The sequence below is a fragment of the Seriola dumerili genome, unplaced genomic scaffold (assembly GCF_002260705.1).
Source record: "Seriola dumerili isolate Sdu_G_001 unplaced genomic scaffold, Sdu_1.0 BDQW01001222.1, whole genome shotgun sequence".
NCBI classification, from domain to species: Eukaryota; Metazoa; Chordata; class Actinopteri; order Carangiformes; family Carangidae; genus Seriola; species Seriola dumerili.
Window position 1 is genome coordinate 33,135 of NW_019175477.1, and position 19,705 is coordinate 52,839.

At 42.4% G+C, this 19,705-nt stretch overlaps 1 protein-coding gene across 2 annotated transcripts in view; it reads right to left on the bottom strand.

The window, feature by feature from the left end:
* Positions 1 to 19,705, bottom strand: part of scube3 (signal peptide, CUB domain and EGF like domain containing 3) — a 70,387-nt gene that overhangs the window by 23,732 nt on the left and 26,950 nt on the right. For both annotated transcript variants that reach the window (XM_022767593.1, XM_022767592.1), the window contains exons 4-6: positions 16,066 to 16,200; positions 5,996 to 6,142; positions 4,476 to 4,592 (exon numbers count right to left, since the gene is read on the bottom strand). In XM_022767593.1, coding sequence (XP_022623314.1) covers positions 4,476 to 4,592; positions 5,996 to 6,142; positions 16,066 to 16,200 — 399 coding nt within the window. The remainder of the gene's footprint in view (positions 1 to 4,475; positions 4,593 to 5,995; positions 6,143 to 16,065; positions 16,201 to 19,705) is intronic.

Below are 19,705 nucleotides of genomic sequence, written 5' to 3' on the forward strand. Positions count from 1 at the left end.
GTTTCTGTTGCAACTGACAGTGAATTGATGAACAATCTGAAAAGCTCTGAGGCTTAACAGTCCTGCTCTAGTAATAAAGTTGGGTGCGTTTTATTGACTGAATTTGAATTAATTTGAAAGGAGACATATTGACAGGAACAGTCCCTTTCCATTTTCTGTTGTTTAAGCCACAAATGTAGTTTAGCTTGACTGTTCGTGCAGCCATGAACATCTGAACTTGTCCCTGAACTAAAATTTTAACAAATGCTAAGCTAACATAGTTTGTTATATAAATTCGATGCCACTCGTTCAGGCTGTCCTCCCATCGCTCAGTAGTGGACAGCAGAGATATGGTCACATCATCCCATTTATCGTGTGACAGGTTGTGTTCCAACATCATTTATTTCCCAAAAAGCTGCAGGACAAACAAAAGAAAAACACCTGTAGCATACTGCTCCTTCGCAGACACCGTCTCAGTGACAAGAATAACTGAAAGTTGAGCCCATAATTCATGCAAGGTATCATGAGGGTAGGAGTGAGTCGATAGCGTGGATGTGAGGCGTTCATCTCTCCTTAAATTACACACATTAATGTCCATTTCTGCTCACAGGAGGTGATAATGACATGAGAGAATGACATTATGTTGTTGCAAAAGAAGAAATAAAAAAACAGCCTCTCACTGGTAACAACTGAGCAAACAGCAGTGATTACTTTTCAAATGCTAACAACAAACTGATGATGACAGATCCTCATCTTAAATGAAAAGGGTGACATTTCAAGGCAAAAGTGTTACCTCTCGACATGCAGTCATGCAAACAAATATTCCACACGGTGCAGACAAAGTGCAGTGTTGTTGTTTGTATGTGAGATGATGCTTACGCTAGTTAGTATGAGCACTGCGAGCCGGGACAGACAGAGCGAGCGGTGGTTAGTGCTGCAAGCTGAGAGACAGGGGCAGCCGGATTCACGTCTGTGCTTTATGATATCCTTTATGGTCAGATCATTTCAGAGCTAATCTTGTTAGGCTGTTATGTCAAGTCTCTACACGCTGTCCGTGGCCCAGCCGTGTAATTCATGTGTCACTAAAAACTATTTCAGAAAGCAATAGTGTCTTTATGTTTTTACCTACTGTATAATTTATATCTTTTAACTGAATGGCTTTTAATTTAACGAATTCTACAATCCAGATCTCCCCAGTGAGCCCACTGAATGTAGATCTAGCTTTACCTCCACTCCCAAGTACAGGCACATGTTTAGTATGTAGACCATGTACATTCACCCATGATAAAGCTGGGGTGGCGGATTGGGCATTAAAGCACATGAAGGGCTTTAAAATTACAGCAAGAACTTTCTTTTTTTATCCCTGCATAATTTCAGTTATATTTGAAAAAAAGATTATTTCAAAATAAAATTCACTTTCTATCACTGTAATTCAGGCACATACTCTCTGCAATGGTCATTCTGAAATCCGCAGGCCAGAGCTCTTTTGGGGTGCCAGATAAGGAAGTAAATGTAGATGCTCAACTCTGACCATGGTGGCTCAACAAAGCATTCACGGTTTACATTGACTGCCAACATGTCCCAGTCCCAACATGCAGCATCTAGAAAGAACGATTCACAGCGGTTAGAGGACAGGGAGCACTGTGAGATAGCTCTGAATACACCAGCGTGAATGCACAGACCACCCGAAATGAGAGCAGCATGTTTATGTTATGGGCATATGCATGTAGACTACATGTGTTTACATGCATGTGATGCATGCATGCTGGATATGTATTGTATGTTTGTGTGGTTGTTTGTATAGTTTTCTGTTTGTATTATAAAATGCATCTCTTGCTCTCTCTCTCTCTCTCTTTCTGTGTGTGTTTGTGTGTGTGTGTGTGTGTGTGGGTCTAGCAGAGTGTGGCCAACTCTTCAGATGATTGAACTCCTGAGCATGTCGGCATCTGCCTGCTATTTGTGAATGTTTATGATTTGCTGTGCTAACAGCATGAACGCTTCCACATGATGGCTGCTCCTTCCTGATATCTTCACTCACTTGATACATAGACATTATATGCAAAAATTAACCTGATATTCTTTTTTTAGGACTGTTTAGGTAAAAAAAATCCCTTTTAAAGTTTGTGTGGGTGATTGAACTCTATCTCTAAGAAGTGTATGTGCTTGCATGTGTATGTTTAAGACAGACCAAGTGTACAGTATGTGTGCCATCCATACAAGCGTTCCTGACATTAACATTCTCACCTACAGTTTGCACAGTATCAACAGAGGTGAGATAGGAAGGATAAAGAAGCAACACTTTCCAAACAGAGCAGCATATGCTGTATTATTAAAAAATGCATGACCAAGCCTGGATGAGGAGACACCACAAAATGAATGAAAATGCTGCCGAATGCATATGAAACACCCCACAAGATGAATTGAACGGTGAAGCTTCAGCATACAGAAAGAACCCGCCAGACTAACGACAAAGCCACTGACAAGCCAAAAGCTGTTTGGTAATCATGTGCTATGTTCCTTTTGGAAAGAGGTATGCAGAGACTCAATGAATCATAAAGGTTTCCAAATCAATAGTGAGGCTTAACAGGAAGGTATTTTCACTTTGTCTGGTTGCTATGGATACCCTCTACACTCTATACATCAGTACTATTTCCGATTACGGTGGCTGAGGGGTTATTATCACTACATTCTATACAGATAGCACGCGAAAATACAACAACCCCAGCAAGACCTTTTCCTCTTTGTTTGTGAAATTTAAGACTATTTGAAACTTAACTCAGGATTAGAATATGATTTCTTAGCTCCAAGAGGGACTATTTGTTTTAAGCCTTGGAATAAATAAAAGTGAGATTTCTTTCTTCAGAGCAGAGGTAGCGGTTGCATTTTGTAACAAGTCAGATCTCTCAAAAACAATAATCATTTTTTGCCACAGGGTTAAGCTTGTTGTATTAAAATCTGGCACGCCGACTTGAAATGTCTTTGTAAACCTATGCAGCCCTCCTCTCCCCACAGGGGCATCATCCGATGCAGCTTTTGAAGTTTTATGTAAAAACAACAACAGTTTCCGCAGACATTGCTTTTGAATCCTTTTTTTAAAATGGTGGAAACCCCTCAGACCTACAGTCCTAGTGCACAGTAGTGGTGCCTTGCTGAAGGTCTTCCAACGTTCTTGTCACTCACTCTCCCATCAGTGGTTCGTTTGGCAGGTTGTTTGTTTTATTGAGGTTTTATTAGCTAATAGAGTGTCTGGGAGATGGAGCGCCCCCATGTCGACTGCAGAGCAGCCCTCCCTTCACCGCTGTAACCCCAGACTCTGTGGGGGAAATCAGAGATTTTAACTGGCTGACTGCTTCCTAATCTGGCACGCCAAATGTACATTTGCTCTGCCTTGAGAATAAGACAGGCTAAGACATATAATTTGGATGCGGTCAACTTTGTGGCGTCCCCCTGGCCTAGCAGGGTACAGCAATAATGACAGGTTGGCTGACCAGACCTTGACATAGGTCTGGCTCTGATCAGGGTTGTGGTAATAAAGGGGATCCAGAAACACTGAGCTAATCAGCCACTGCCCAAACCAAACTCTCAAAGTTAACAGCCACCAAAACCAAGCGACCGCCTTACCAGTCTGCTCTGCAGGCGTAGCTTCTAATTCTATTACTATGTTTGTCTCACTGACAATGAAAATATGTCCTACCCAACTCACTGAAGCTTGCGTTACAAACACTGCACTGTACTGACTAAATTGGTTTGAATGGGTTTGTGCTGTAAATGGTGACAATTAATGGCACTATTAAAGGCAGATAAAATAAAGGCCTGTTTGTGCAATTCTGCATGGCTAAATGTAATGCGTACATATTTATCAAGACTTGTGCATCGACTCTTCCGTGTCTGTAGGTCTCATTTGATGGAAAACTGCCCTTCAGAGCAGTTCAATATGCCCGAGTAGCTGAATGATTTTTACTCAACTTAAGTCAACTGAGGCAAACACTGATAAATGCCAGTGGAAGGTTAGGGCAGGTGTGTGAGTTAATCCCCAATGGGAAGCAGTGGAGGAATTGACCCAAGGGCTAATAGAAGGTGTGCATTTCACTGCATGAAGCTGACTGAGAAACAGAGGGAAAGGGAGAGCTGTTGCACCGAGAAGAGGAGGAGGAAGAAAAGCCAAAGCAGATACAGTGACTGAGAGGTTACTGGAGCAGCGGCAGCAGTAGCAGCAGCAGCAGCAGCAGCAGCAGCAGCAGAGGGGAAAGCACAGTGGGTGGTAGCCTTTTGTCCTTGGATGTCACAGATCAAGAGAAAAGGCTCAGGCGTACAGCTACTGTAAAAAGGCCTGTTTTTCAACTTGCATTTTATCACTATACACCTCATTTCAGAGTTAATTAAATTTGCTGTTGGAAATCTGGTGCTGAGTTAATAATTTGTGCTTCTACATTTTCTCATTCAAAAGCCATTTTATTCCTTGCCCTTGGTGGTTGTATCGGGGTGAGATGACTCACCTACACAAGTCTTTCCATCGCTGTGGAGGACGAACTTCATGTGGCACGAACATTTGGGGCCGTGGTCTGTCTCCTCGCAGATGTGCTGGCAACCCCCATTACCATAGTTACACGTCACTATCAAAGGACAGATAAATAACATAAAATGTACATGCAGGGTAATAAAAACACTTTTGAGAGTATTTCTTCTGCATTTTATGCCTTCTATTTGAAAGTGGGCAGCAGAGAGGTGAAAGGAAATGAGGGCAGAGAGAGGATAAAGAGATATATATCAAAGGTGACCAGCTGGAATCTCAGGATAATACACACTCATTCTCTGAGCCGTCGGCTCTATGACGTAAATACTGCGGGCTCAATTCAGACTTCATTCAGTCGTCCTTCAGAGAGCTTCAATAAGACATACTGTCTATTTGAGTTCCTCAAATGACTGTATTAACAAAAAACAACTCGGTCTCAACTAAACAGTGCTGACACCAGTGTCAGCAAAATTATTGTTTCGACTTAAAAAGTGTTCAAGGCAATTAGACCTCTCGACATCTTTCCATTGCTTATTAAACACTGTGTGCAACAGGTCTTAGATTAAGGTTAAAAACTGAATATCATGATATAAAGAAGGGCATGCCATGATTTATATATTCACCACCTCAAGTAGTGAATCTGTTACTTACATTAATCACTGTCATGGCTTTAATTATGCATTACTCCCTATGATAAATTTTTTCATCCTTGTGAATGAAGAATCACATTAGAGTTGCGGAGGATTTGAGAGGTCATATTTTTACACCCTCCAACAGTCGATGAGGTGGCCTTGAGCAAGAGGCTGCACCTACTCACTCATTGTTAGTCACTCTGAAGTGTACAATTTCTGCTCTAAGTCTGTGTGTTCATGTGTGTGTGCCTTTGCAAATCTTTAAGTGCAAATACATTGATATGCTGGCGGGCGAGGGAAGCATTAACCTTGGCACTTTAAACACACCTGTGATGACAGAGTGAAAAAGAGCACGAGCCTTCCACCGCCATCCTGTCTGCACCCTACCATCCCAGCGCCTTTTGCCCTTTTCCTGGGCTGTCACAGAAAAACTATAGAATAACACTTCTCCAATCCTTATCCAAACACAGACAAATCCCCCATCAGCCCTGGCCCCAGCTCTGACAGGATGATCTCCGTTGCACAGCAACAGGAAGTGTGCGCTGTCCATCAGAGCAGTCCCCTTCGAGTAACCTCCACACTTGCCCTGGTTGTGTAAATGATCGCTCCTTATTTGATAAACATGTTTTTCTTTACAAGGACTTTTCAGAAGATTAGTCACAGCTTAGTAATGTAACGTAAATGTCAGTAACCTACTTCAAATCTGTTGGAAGGCATTTGTGGAATGAGCGTAATTATCCATCATCGGCAGGTTTCCAACCCCAATCACCTTTTCATGAGGAGCCTATAAATCCTCCCTCTGTGCGTATGTGAGTGTGTGTGCATGTGCGTGTGTGAGTCCCTCACTGTGCTTGAGGTCGAGATGACTTACATTTGCAGTCCTTCATGTTACGGGTGAGCTGGAATCCGGGTCGGCACTCACAGGAGATGCCACCCTTCTGTGTTTCCCTGCAGATGTGTGCACAGCCGTGATTCTTGTCCATGCAGGTGGGTCCCTCCTTCGCGCTGTCTGCTTGCACTGTGAAGGAAACAGCGAGACCAGGAGAGAGAGTTTATCTCATAATTGCAACAAAGATTACACAAGTTTTCCTTTTTGTTTTAAAAAAAAAACAAACAAAAAACACAAAGACCAATAAGTAAACTAAGAGTTTGGTTTTAAGTTAGATATGACAGAGCTGGCAGGAGGAAATGCCTGTCACGCATTCTGACCCTCAGTCACATATATGCCTACTGCTGGTGACTGACATGCTCTGTACCCCTTTACAAAGATTCAGGCACTTGTTGGAACATGCTCGCTCGTTTCAGCCTATAAAAAGGAGGCTGCCTGCAGAAAGGATAAAACTCCCAGCAGGAGCTGATCCAGTAGATTTTAATTGAGGTAATCCCCCATAAAGAAAAGAAAACACTGAAAAAAAATTAACTCCTTGTTTAAATTCTCCCTGCTGAGACCGAGTTCAAAAGGGAATGCGCTAAAAGAAGTCTTTTCTTGACTCATCAAGAAAATCAGGAAGAAAATCAAGATGTTATTGAAAAAAAAGGAATTTAATTATTCAAAGCTTTACTACACATGGCTCAGAAAGATGCATAATTTCTGTGATGTATAAATGCTTGATGAAGAGGTACAACAGCCTCCCAGCATGCATTTGACTTGAGACCCTCGTGTCATGAATTATAACACATATGGACGCTGTGCTCCTGCTGCCTTGCTCTGTACTGTAATAATCCTGCTGCCTTCGTGGAAGGAGACTGATATTTGACTTATTCATTGTGAAACCCTGCCACCGCTACAGATGCAGTGACAAACCCCAGCTCTCCGACTCATTAAAAACCCAACAGATCCCTTTTCCTTTTCTTCTGGCGAACGAGGCGGCAATGTGCAAGAAGACATCTCCATTAATGTCTCATTAAATCTGCTATCGCACTGAAGGGTGTTTGGAGGTCTAACTTTCTTAATTAGCCAACTTTTTTTGCTATAAATTTAAGCATCTGCATACGTGTGTGGAAGTGTCAACTACTAGTAAAGCTCATCTAACCTTGTGCACTCTTCCTCTCTAAAGTCCAAATGTAGTGTGCCATTCTTGACAACCGTGTGCTGTCATACAGTTTCGATGTAGTTGCCTCGAGAGCTACACGGAAAAACAATCTCAGCTTGATAGAAGCGGGTTTTTACATCATTCCATCCTTAATTACTTTTTTTTGTACTTTCACTCCTGCCACCATAACCTCCTTTAATTATGCCATCTTGTTTTCCACGTGTTTTGCCAAAAGCTCAACCTGCCGTTGTACGTATTTCCACTCATGGCTGATCTCAGGAATCTATTTTGAGTTTCTCTATACTTCAAAAAGATGACAGTGAGAGTGTGACAGACAATTCTGACCTCTTGGTTAATTAAATGCTTTCCATCACTTTAACAAGTGCCACAAGGTCATACAATCTTCTCACACATCCCCTGCCTGAGCTGTTGTCGTTCTTGCAGACAGGGTGAGCTATCAAGACACCAATTGCAGCAGCAGCCTTCTCTGCAACACAAATGCTGGGCTGGCTCTTCAGCTCTGAAGGTTAAAGGAAAAAAGGCACGGTGCAACTGAGTGAAGTAACCATGAATGAGCATCAGCAGAGCAGCTGCTTTAAAGTGCTGCAAATTTCACAGCGAGCCATGTCGATATTCAAGTAGCATGTGGAATTTAGTGGTTCCTTTTCTTGGCTTTGTGTCTATCTGAGGCCAACACAAGAAATAGACATCTATGAATGTAACAGAGGATTGAATTTCTAACTACATAACCCCGATGGACTAAAGATTACATACTAAGGTTGTATTATGCATCCCAGAACTCACTTCACTCCACCTTCATTTTTATGCAGCCCCTCTAGCCGAATACTACAGACCCATCCATCAATAACATGTCGAGCTGGGGCCAGAAACCTGGGCCTTCATCTCTCTGAGGACCAATAAAAGCCAAAGTGTTGACACAATGGCCCTTTTCTCCAGGCCAGGGCCAGCTATCATCCACTGTGCGTAGTTCCCTCTAACTAGCTGCCAAATGCCTCCAGTTTTTAACATTACTAAATGATGGGAAGCAGAAAGAACAAAATCCATTCATAAGGAGGTGGAGTAAAAAAAAATGTAGATCCTAGATGCCACGATCCACTACTAGAACAATCTGCTGACCCATAAAACATAACTCTATATGTAGAAACTAATAAAAACTATCACAGAGCACTTTATGGGCAGAGAACTGGACAGGAAATAGAGTCCAAAGTCTTGGAAATGAGAAGGAGTCATTTCAAATAGCTACCGAGGGACAGACCAGAGTGGATATAGCATTTCACACGGACACAGTCGTCATCAAAACTACTGCACTTGTGGTAAAAAAGGGAACACTGCAATTAACCAAGAAAACAAGTGGGAGTGTTCCTTCTGTGAAGCAGCCACAACTTTATCCTCCCAAGACAGGTCGTGACCTCTGTGCCCAACACTAAAAGGTGAAGCCAATAAATCTCTGGCTTTACTTGTACACTGTAGGCAATAGTACTGTATGTGTTTTAACAGAATAGTTTTATATTTTGGGAAATATGATGAGTTAGACGAGAAGATCAATGCTAATCTAATGTCTGTGCACTAAATGTGAAGCCACAACAAGCAGCCAGTTAGCTTAGCTTGGCATGAAGACTGGAAACAGGGAGAGGGAATCAGCTTTGATTGACAAAAACCAAACAACCAAATAGCCATCATCGGGTTTCAAATGTTGCTGAATCCTGATTGGTGTGAGGAAGCATGTGTCATCACTTTTGTCTAACTGAGCCCTGCCCATTTAAAATCGGCAAGAGGAAAAAAAAAAAAAAAAAATAGAAAAACAGAAATCGCTCATGTGAATTAACCAAAACTATTCTACGAATGGCAGAAAATAGCGGGTTCATGTAGGTCCCCCTTCCACTCATAGTAAGAAGCTGATAGAGAAAATAGGTTTTCAGGCCCTTTAAGTATACAACAAAAGGGCAGATACACTCCCAGTGCTTACTTTTCCTATTCTTAACAAAAGAAATATCAGCATGATCCTCTGGGGGATAAAGTCACCGCTGTAAGTTGTTTTCTCAATCTCTCGAAGCAGAATCAATTTGTGTGTCTGTCATTGAGTCAGTGGAACTTCAACTTAATATGTGGGATCAGCCTCAGCGCCTGCAGGACATGGCATTAAGTGCAGGTCACATCGCACAGCTGCCTTTCTGAAAAGCAGCAGGTCAGGACAACAGAAAAAAACAAAAACAAAAGAACATAAGGATTTACTGATGATGGCAACTCCTGTGGGCAAGGTAGTCTAAATGGATAGCCCCTTGGAGAAACTGATTGGAGTTGAAATCACTGTTAAAGGCAGTGGCTTGTAATTTAAAAGCCATAGATTGTGAGCTAGGAATGCACAGGTTGTTTCTCCAGCTCTCTCAGAAACAGACCAGCTCTTACTACACTGCAAAAATCTACTGAAAGCATTCCATGTTCTGACACAGTAAAACATCTGTATTTTGCAAGAAAGGATTCTCTTAGACCACCTGTTGTGCACAGAAGCTACAGGCTCTGTAAGACTTCCCTCTGAGGTCAAACCTGCCTACCAAAAATACAAACAACAGTAAACTTCCAATAGCGGGGTATGAGTTTTAACATGACATGAGGAACTGTGCAAAAGAAGAAAAGTTAACACGGGTGCTCCGGCTAAGATGCCGACTCCTGTGATCCTCAAACAAAAGATCCACGGAGGCCACAAGTTCTTCACCACAGCCCTGTGAGCGCTCTTAAACCTGAGAACCATGAAGTGGAGAGACTGAAACAATGGGGCTGAAGTAGTGGAAGGCATGCCAAGGGTTTATAGTCTGTTCTGAGTGCTTGGGGCAGTGAAAGGAGGGCTCACGGTCCATGTTGAGCTGCTGTCATACGTCTCCGAGGGGGAGACGGTCCCCTCTTTGCTTGACGCTGGCTGGAGAACATTAAGCAGCTAGCTAGTGTTAGTTGGTTACAAACTGAAAAGAAGGGGCCTAAGCATGGAGCCACCACACTATTAAAGCAACATTCCTTCCTCTTAGATAATGGGCCCTTAAAAGTTTTAATAGGAGGATAAAAATGTCAGCGCATGGAAAGGAGAATGGGAAAGGAGCTGAACCGGATTGGGTTGGGCTGAGCTGCGACGCAGATGGTCAGGCAGAGCGACGGGGCAGCCAGCCGGTCAAGGAAGTAACTCTTCCCCACCAACTCCCAATTGCTACTGTTTGGTCTGTTGTGTGAGCAGTGATTTTCTCCAGCTCCCGGAGGCCTTGTTGAGGCTGCTCATTTCACTCCTTTTTTTTTTTTTTCAGAGAGGAGCCACTGAAAGCATAAACAACCAGAGAATGGAAAAGACAGGAGCAAGCATTCTGGACGCGTACATGTCACTGCAAAAGTGCTTAATGTCCAACTTTTAGTAGTATATTGTGCTGAAACAAACCACAAACATGTAGCACATGCTGTGTTCCAAGCTCTAACTGGTATACAGTTGAAGTGATATACTTTTTAAGTTCTTCTTACAAAATAGACAAGAATACAGTGGATAAGAAAAGGCTCTTGAGAATTTCTTATGTTATACAAATTTGTGTATTGTGGATACTGTGTGTGTGTGTGTGTGTGTGTGTGTGTGTGTGTGTGTGTGTGTAAGTGTACTTGCATTAATGTATATATTAATGTATGCATTGACACAGGTTTATTTGCATAATGTATGCATGTTGCACGTCTGCCCATCTGTGTCACCAAGAGTCATGCAGCACCTGCTGGGGACGTTGCCACTCTCCTCTTCACTCCTCCTCTCATTCTATCAAGGTCACCTCACTGTGCAGTCCCAAAGGAGCCAGGCATCCTCTCAACAGAACAGACAACACAGCAGAAGAACATAGGCTGCTCGCTTTCTTTAATATAGAGGTACAAAAGATAGGAGATACATTATGTTATAACAGAGCCGCATTCTTTCCAAAATCAAAAGGGAGAGGCGACTGAAGAAGGCGTCTGTCTCTGCAGAGCTCAGTCTGGCCCTCTGGTTAAAGCCATGACAGCCAAGTGTTAGTGGAAAAACCCCACTGGCACTCAGGCAGTCTGCAGCAGCATGCTGGGCTGGCCAGCTTAGAGATGGCCTTCAACAAACCCCTGAGCAAAAGGGATGCCCATCTCAAATGAGGTACGGAGAATTCAGTGGCAAGGCAGCCAACATTTGCTAAAGCCCAAGCCACTGCTGTATATTTGTTCAAGGGTGGGAGTGAGGGGGTGGGGGCATGGGGCCTGTGAAAGTCTGGACAAAGAGGGAAGATGAGGGGAGATAATGTAGGAAAGAGACAGGGGAAGAAAGAACAACAGAGGAGCAGAGGAAGACAAGAGGGACATGAAAGTGTCCCCTGCATGTCTTCGTCTCTGCTGCTGGACTTAGGGGAAAGACTTAATAGGTAGCAATGGAAGCACGAGGCGTTCCTCTCGCTCCACTTCCCTAGAATAGGAAAAGAGCCTGGTTATACGGTTGGGCTGCAGAGCAATGGAGCAGCGACTTCTGCACTTGTAAAAACAGTTCTGTGGCCAATGCACAGACAAGCAGGCAGGCAGGCCTGCTGAGACCCACCAAGGGGAACGTGTAAGAACCAGGTCAGCTCCTGCACAGTGGGAAAACCACACGGCACAAGACAAGTACATGCATACAAATACAAATAGTTATATATTTGACTTTGCAATACTAAACACTGGATCATTGGAATGATGGAAACTGGCCCTTTAGCAGCGTATGACTTCATGAAGCTAAAATGTGTAACAGTCTGCTAAACAGATATTACATTTTAAGAAAGTAGGTTATTTTAGCCATTTGTGATAAGGAAAAAAAAACAACAATAAAACAGGGTTCAGTGACCCTGTGCCTGATTTCATACAGAAGGAATGTCATGGCTGCAGAGCAAAACTAACTGAGAATGTGATGCGGCCATTTATTATGGATTTGATCACATTTATTGGAAAATTCCTTGCACTGCTGTAGCTCTAGTCGGCATCCTGAAGTCGACACGCCACGGTCTGCATCTAAATGTCATAATAGAACGTGTCTGAATGTGCCTCCAGCAGGATTAAGTTGTAAAATTAGTTGTGTGCTTGTGTGAGTCTGTGTGTGTGTGTGTGTGTGTGTGTGTATATATATATATATATATATATATATGATTATGTCCATAATGTCCACTGTGTTCATATTTGAATTTGAGAAAGAGAGATTGAGAGAGACAGAAGAGATTAGCTGTACAAGGGGTAACAACCCCTTTGGGAAGCTAATGAAAGTTGTAAACACAGGAAGAGGTTTTCATTGACAAAGTAAACATTCCCTGGAAAGACAAGGCCTACTGTACAGAGAAAGAGCCCCACTTCCTCAGCCAGGTGGCCGATAAAGAACAAGGCCAATTTTTTAGAGGAAATTGTTACATTATTTTATACTTTCTAATATGACAAAGGTAATGGCAAATATAAGTGAAATGATCTGAACAATTTGAACATATTGTGGTGCAATGACCCCCACTCGACTGGGGCTGTGACTAACGATTATGTTTTATTAACCAGTTTCTCCATGAAACGTCAGAAAACAGTGAAAATTTCATTAAAATTTCAATGAGCCTGAGATAACACATTTAAGTTATGCTCATGGTGTTCCTGGTGGGAACTGTTGGGTCTCTGTAATCAATATTATTGAGTACAGTCTAGACCTGCTCTATTTGAATAGTGCCTCGAGATAATTTCTGTTGTGATATGGGGCTATATAAAATTATAAAAATTTGACTTGACAAGTAGCTTATTTTGTTCAACAGCCCCAAACCCACAGATATTCAGTTTGTGGATATATATGATGAAGAAAAGTAGCAAATCTTTCTCTTGATTGACTAATTGATGAATCCTTTTCACGCTAAACTGAGCACTCAGTGATCTAACATTTGACGTGATGGTTGGTCCTCTTTAATCCCGTCCAATAAAATAATGTAAGATGTATCATGCATGATAGACTTCCTTCTATCTTGACTTCTCTACTTAATTTACATTTACTAGTTTGTGATTGTGCGCTTTGGAGAATTGAGTGCAGTGCAGTCTATTAACAGATTTATGCCAGCAGTGAAAGGTGACAGTGAGGCCTCAGGGCTCATGTAATCAAAGTTTTCACTGCAATGAGCTTCAGACTGTTATGTAATCAGCAGACGGGTGTGAACTTTCAAACTCCTTGCTGATATCCACAGCTTTCCTCACAATTCCAGTGACACTTGTACCATATTGATTGGCAGACGATGACAGGGAGCTTGATCCAGGTAACTCAAATTCTTGTTAAAAGTTACATCTCTCCTTTGCCTTGTGCTATGTTCATGTTCAGCTGTCCTATCTCTCAATGAATTCTACACAGCTCATGATTTGACTTTCAAATCGCATAATTATATTTGGTGTCATTTGAGCTGAAGACAAAAATGACTGAATACATAAGTTAGTATACGTGACTTATATAACAGCCCGTCAGCGCACACTTAAGGTAATTGCCCTACCGGATATTCAGAAATGTAGAGGACTAAAATTATGGACGTGTGGGTTGACTGAGCCTGAAATTCCTGAATTCCAATGTGCTGGATCCCGTCTCACACACATACGTCCCTGTTATCCTCCTATATAAGAGAGACAATAAATCAAACGCAAAGCAGTGGAACCCTTCTTGACCTAAATGGCATTCCTATCAACCACTAAGCACCTTGGCTGGCCTTTCAAAGGCTTTATTTCTTGCCTGGGAGAAATGTTTGGGGAGAATAAATGAACTGTTACATTTTGGCCAGCTAGACGATGGAGCCTTCATTTGGCCGTAGTTATTCCTGTTCAGGGGGCAGGGGCAGGTCTAATAAGAGACAGGCCAGCAGCAGCCTTGTCATTAGCTGAGAGGCTGGCAGACCCCTGCTGCCTAATTGGCACAGGCTCACTGCTAACAAGGGCTTCCTACCAGCAGGGGAAACAGACTGGTAGCGCCAGGCACCGCAGTGACCAGCTCTCCACCGTCCCCAAGAAGACTCACAGAAGTTGCCCAGGGAACACCTGACCCATTAATGAAAGAAATGGAAAGCTGATGTCTTTTTAATGAGAACAGTAAAGCTCATGAGCAAACTGCACCCCAGGCTTTGCTCTTTAGGAAGAGACTTTGCAGAATGAATCGAGGGTTGCATTGAAAGCAACTTGGCTGAGAGATTAGATCAGTTTCAATTTTCTCAATGATTTTTTTTTAAAGGCATTTGAACATAATTTTTCAGTAAGTGAGGAAAGTGATGTTTGCAACAACTCTGCAGGCTTATTGTCCAATAACCTGGCAAAGCCACTTCCTCACCACTTCCATTTTCCTCCAGACACATGCTGTAATAGGAGCAGTAATAATAAGCAGATGAGTAGTTGTTCTGTCTGTTAGCCTATCAAAAATAATGATACAATGACAGGGCGGCTATCTGATGAGTGAAGGAAGTTTATAGATTGATGGCTGCTTTAATCTCTTGATCCGAATCGGTCTCATCTGGAAGCAATAAAGACAAAATTAACATGAAAATGGAAGATTAACAGGAACCGAGGACATTTATCAAGGAAGGGGAGAGAGGAAGTGAGAGAGAGACGGAGGGAGTTTGGTGAGACTGGACTGGTGCTCACTCTGCCTCTGACACAATTGATATAGTTGTGGTGCTTTGAAACACATGATCCAGCTTTTCACTCCACTCAAATAACACTGCGTTTATGAAATGTAAACATTGACAGTTCACTAGGCCAGACTGATCTCATAAACCAGACTTCCAAGATCCTCGGTTCACCATCCAGAGGACTCAGGAACATTACGGTCTAATGAGTCCCAGCATGAGCAGTTATCTTACAAAAGACAGAGGGGAGACGAGCAGGGCAGAGATGAAGAGACACATGGATCCTGCTGTACATGCTGTCAGGGCCCCGAGGAACCAAAAAGATCTGCAGCACAGTCCCAGTACGAACTGTCGGAGCTGAGGAATCTGAGGACAGCTGGATAATTACTCCTTGAATAAATGTGCTTTGTGATAGTGATAGCAGCTGTTCATTTTCTCTGATGTTGCTTTTCAGTGCAACGAAGAAATCTACTGAACAAAGCACAGAGGCAGAGTACGCTGTGAAACCATGTACAGAAAAATGCTTTTCCCTTCCAAACCTGAGAAACTGATCTTTTTTATGACATAACTATATCATTTTGTGCAATTTATAAAAAAAAACGGAGTTGTGGATTTGTCACAACCTAAACCACTGCACTGCTGTTTTATAGACTTGTAAAATTCAGCCACTGAGGAAAATTACTACAAGGTAGTATGCAAAATTTAAATACAGCTATGACGTTATGAATGTATGTATGTCTGCGGTGCTCCTGTGTCTGATGAGTAAGTCTCCGAGCAGGTTGGCTCTGTACTTTCTCCTGTCACGTCCCCATCCCACAGGAATGCTCTAAAAACAAGAGGTGTGTCTGCCCGAGGCTACACCTTTAATTGTTTTCTCTGCTCAGTCCCCTGCAGCCCACTCTCTACCACGATACCTTAAAATGCTGCCAAGCTCTAGATTGGTTCAATTTGAGAGGGTGGGTGGAAAACAAAAAGAGATTTATCCCTCTTCTTCTTTTTATTCCCATCAGTCTGGAGACACTTACCTTCACTCACCTTTCATTTAGGCCTGTTAGGGCTGATCCCACTCTCGAGTGTAAATCTGCACTAATTCATCATATTATTCAAAAATGCCTGGACCTGAACATCCACATATTACTTAAAAATAATGAGCTTCCGCTGAATACAGTAAAATCCGACCTAAAGTCAAATTCACCGCCACTGAACAACTACGTATCCTGCTCTTTTCCATAATAGTGTGTGTGTGTGTTTGTGTGTGTGTGACTAACCTTTAGGCCTTTGGATACAGGTATGCTGGTTGTCACTCAGAAGGAATCCTTCTCTGCAGCGGCACTCGTAGCTGCCCATCATGTTGACACAAATCTGTTGGCACCCGCCGTTGCCCTCCGAGCACTCATCCACATCTGCCAGGACAGAGACACACAAATTCAAAATTAATAAGATCACTTCAAGACAGAAATAAAATGCTTCACAGATTACTGTTTGTCTGAAGGTTGTCTGCGATCAAATCATGGCCCATTTAATGGAGAAGTAGCTGTAAATCAGAATCAGGCATGGATTATAGGAATGCCAACTTCTGTATTTTCTATACATTTAGAAGTAAAATTCAGTAAAATGTAACCTGGTAAGTACAGCAGAAGTGATTAGGCCTAGGAATTTAAAGTAAAAGTTTCTGAACAAACAGCAAACAACAGTAAGAGTCCTGCAGCCCTTGCAGTTCTGTGAGACTGCACTTAGGCACATGCTCTGAGCTAAATGCTAACATCAGCTCACAATTAACAATGCTAATGTGTTGACATTTAGCAGCTTTAGTGTTTACCATGTTCGCCACCTTGTTTAGTGTGTGAGCATGCTAGTATTTGCTAATTAGCATTAAGTGCAAAGTATAGCTGAGGATGATGGGAATGTTATTAGCATAGAAGGCAAGACAGTATTGGATATATTTAAATCTTGAACTGATGATGGTGTTATATGGGAAGTGAGAGGATGATAGAAGTTTCTAAAATTCACCCTTTGGTGGACAGGATACAAGTACCAGGTTTCACAGCAATCCATCAAATAGTTGTTGAGACATTTGACTCATAACCAAAAATGTCAACCTCATTGTGGCACTGGAAGAAAAAGTCAGAGGATCACCAAAGTCGTTAAGATTCATCCTTTGGGGATTATACAGCCATCCATCTTATCATGTTGTATCCTCTTATCATTGTTGAGATGTTTCAGTCTGGACCAACTGACAAACCTCACCATCCCTAAAGACTCTAGCATGGCTATAGACTTGCTCTATTTATTTTGTGCAAAAAATGTATTTGAAAATTAATTCATATGAGTATATAAATAAAAATTTGCTCCATCAATTTTTTTCTATCTTTCTGAAAAATGAAATAGTTCTCATCCTGCCCTCCTGGTATAGAAATGTATGAATTAAAAAAAAAAAAGATTTTGCTTTAAAAACTTAAAAATGATTTTTACTCACATTTACTCACATTCTTGACTCACATCCACCATTTATTGGATAAAACAACCAGAGTTTGTGGTTTGATTGTAAATGTCAAACTAACAGAAAGCAGGAGGCACAAAAAGTGTTTGGATATTATGAAAAGCCAGAGGAGCTTGTCTTAAGCTGTCTGAGAAGGCCATGTCTGTCTTAATGGTTATCAGATATGGCAGCACACCAGAGTTGCACTGAAAACCTCCAAATGTGCAGCACTAAGCCATAAAAATGCACATGCAGCACAATCCCCTGACAAGTGGGAAACCCGATCCACCTGGGTCAGAGTACCTGCTGATGACGAGTGTCTGTCAGCCCCATGACGGGAGGAATGCAGGGAGAGGGAGGAAAGACGATGAAGAAGGAGGGGAGAAGTAGAGATGGCAAGAGGAGAGAGTATTGGGAGGGGGGTAACAAACAACCATAGGAATCCACCTCAACTGCAGACAGAAGAGCATTTACAAAGGTGTTGCCTCAGGCCTCGTTCTGCCACAGCGAAAGAAAGAGAAACTGACCACATACGACAGTCGCTGACTTCATTTGCACCGATAATGAATTTGAACTGCCAGGTGTTCTCTCCTAATAAAACCTCTTGTTCCAACTCACTCTGTGACTCCACAAAAGAAGCAAATGAATGGCAGTGGAGCAGCTAGTAATCTTTTGATATGCAGTATGTGTTTATTTTCAAAATGAAAGACTTGCACCATGTCTTTCTTTCTTTTTTTTGCTGCTTCTACATGTATGCCATGCTGCACAGCTCAGCAGACCCGGCCTCGCCTGTGCGTGACTTCACTGTGGCTTCCCTTCCCCTCTTCCCCCGGAGACCTGGGCTCTGTCCCTCACTACTCACCACACTGGAACCTTATCCATCCCTCTGCTCAATGCATCAATAATCTGCTGTATACACAAGCCTTTTTTTTTTTTTAATAAACCATCATGCGAAACTAATTTACTGTCTATTTGTCCAGTCTGAGAAGGCCTCTAGATTAAGTTTCCTTTCTGGGGAATTCTCAGCCCGGCAAAGTTAGAAGTTTAACTTCGCTCTGTCCTCTTCTTTCTTCTTTTTCCACACAGAAATTCTGAGAGACCGGGATTCACCAAACGCACAAACACACATACTGGGCTCACAAAGTGGCACCTGATTAGACAGAAACCTCTGGGGTTGATAACTAGGTCACTGGCAGGTAGCACTCATGACCCTCGTCAGCTTGCCAAGTCCTCTCTCCTGTTCTCACATTCCATTTGCGAAACTGTCTCTTCCCTCTAAAAACAATGTGTCGTGTCAGTTGAGGTCGACTGGGTAAGGCATCACTCTACAGCCCGTTGAAGCCATACACATAGAAAAAAAAAATGTCCAGCAAAGTTAACATTTAGACTTAAAGTCACAGTGAAGGGAAGACAGTTTTGAAAAAAAATGCTGGTCAGGTTTTCATTCAACTGTGTGGGTTGACCTCATGGTCTCATCTCTCTATCATGAAAGTAGCAGCAACAGAGAGGAGACCTTTGAGCTGATGAAAGCTGCCAGCAACCTCCAGCTGCACCTTTGCAGATAAACTGTTAGCAGACACCAAAAAAACACAAACTCCACGACTTATATGGGAAAACATCCTCACACATGCATAAAGTCTCCCTCTTCTCTCTCTCTTTTTCACACACACAAACCCCAAAAATTCAAACATGTAAAGGCTACACAAATACAACAGTTCTCAACGCATGCACAAAATGCACATGAGATATGCAACCCGCTTCAGAGGACCTCTGGGAATTCTCTTTCCATACCCTCAGCGCATCAATGAAGGTTTCATTTCCTGATTCCTTCATCCCTTCAAATGAGGCGTCGCCTGTCAGTAGATCTCTCCTGTTTAAATAGCTCCCATAATTGCCTGTGTTGTGTGCTGGGCAAGGCTGGCGTCCAAAGCAAATATTTCCAAGCGGAAAGGGGTTCTGGCATGGCCAAGAGAAGTGCTCATGTTATTTGGACTTAAAACATTTTTTAAAAATTCTCTTGAGAGGATGGAAAAAAATGTCTTAATCAAGTTAAAAGGGCTGCCTCACTTCTGAAAAATGAGACATGTCTCTGCTCTATCCCTGCTTTACTCGAGGAGACGAAGGGAAAAGGAAGGTTCAAACGGAGAGAGATTAAGAGATTGGTTGTGTTTGCGGAGGCCATGTCCGCTGGTTTCTCAGATAGCCTTGACTGTATATATAACATTTGGCCTTGCACAGAGCTTTAGAGCCATGTAAACATGGTGGTTGCCTTACAGAAACTCCTGAACACTTATTTTGGAGAAAAGCTCAACTGCTCTCCTTTTTTAAAAGGTTGAGCAACTTTAGGTGCATTTATTGGCCCTGAGGTTTTTTTTTCAAGAAGGAATGAAAAACTCCTGCTGTCTGTCATCAAAGCTGTCCATGAATCC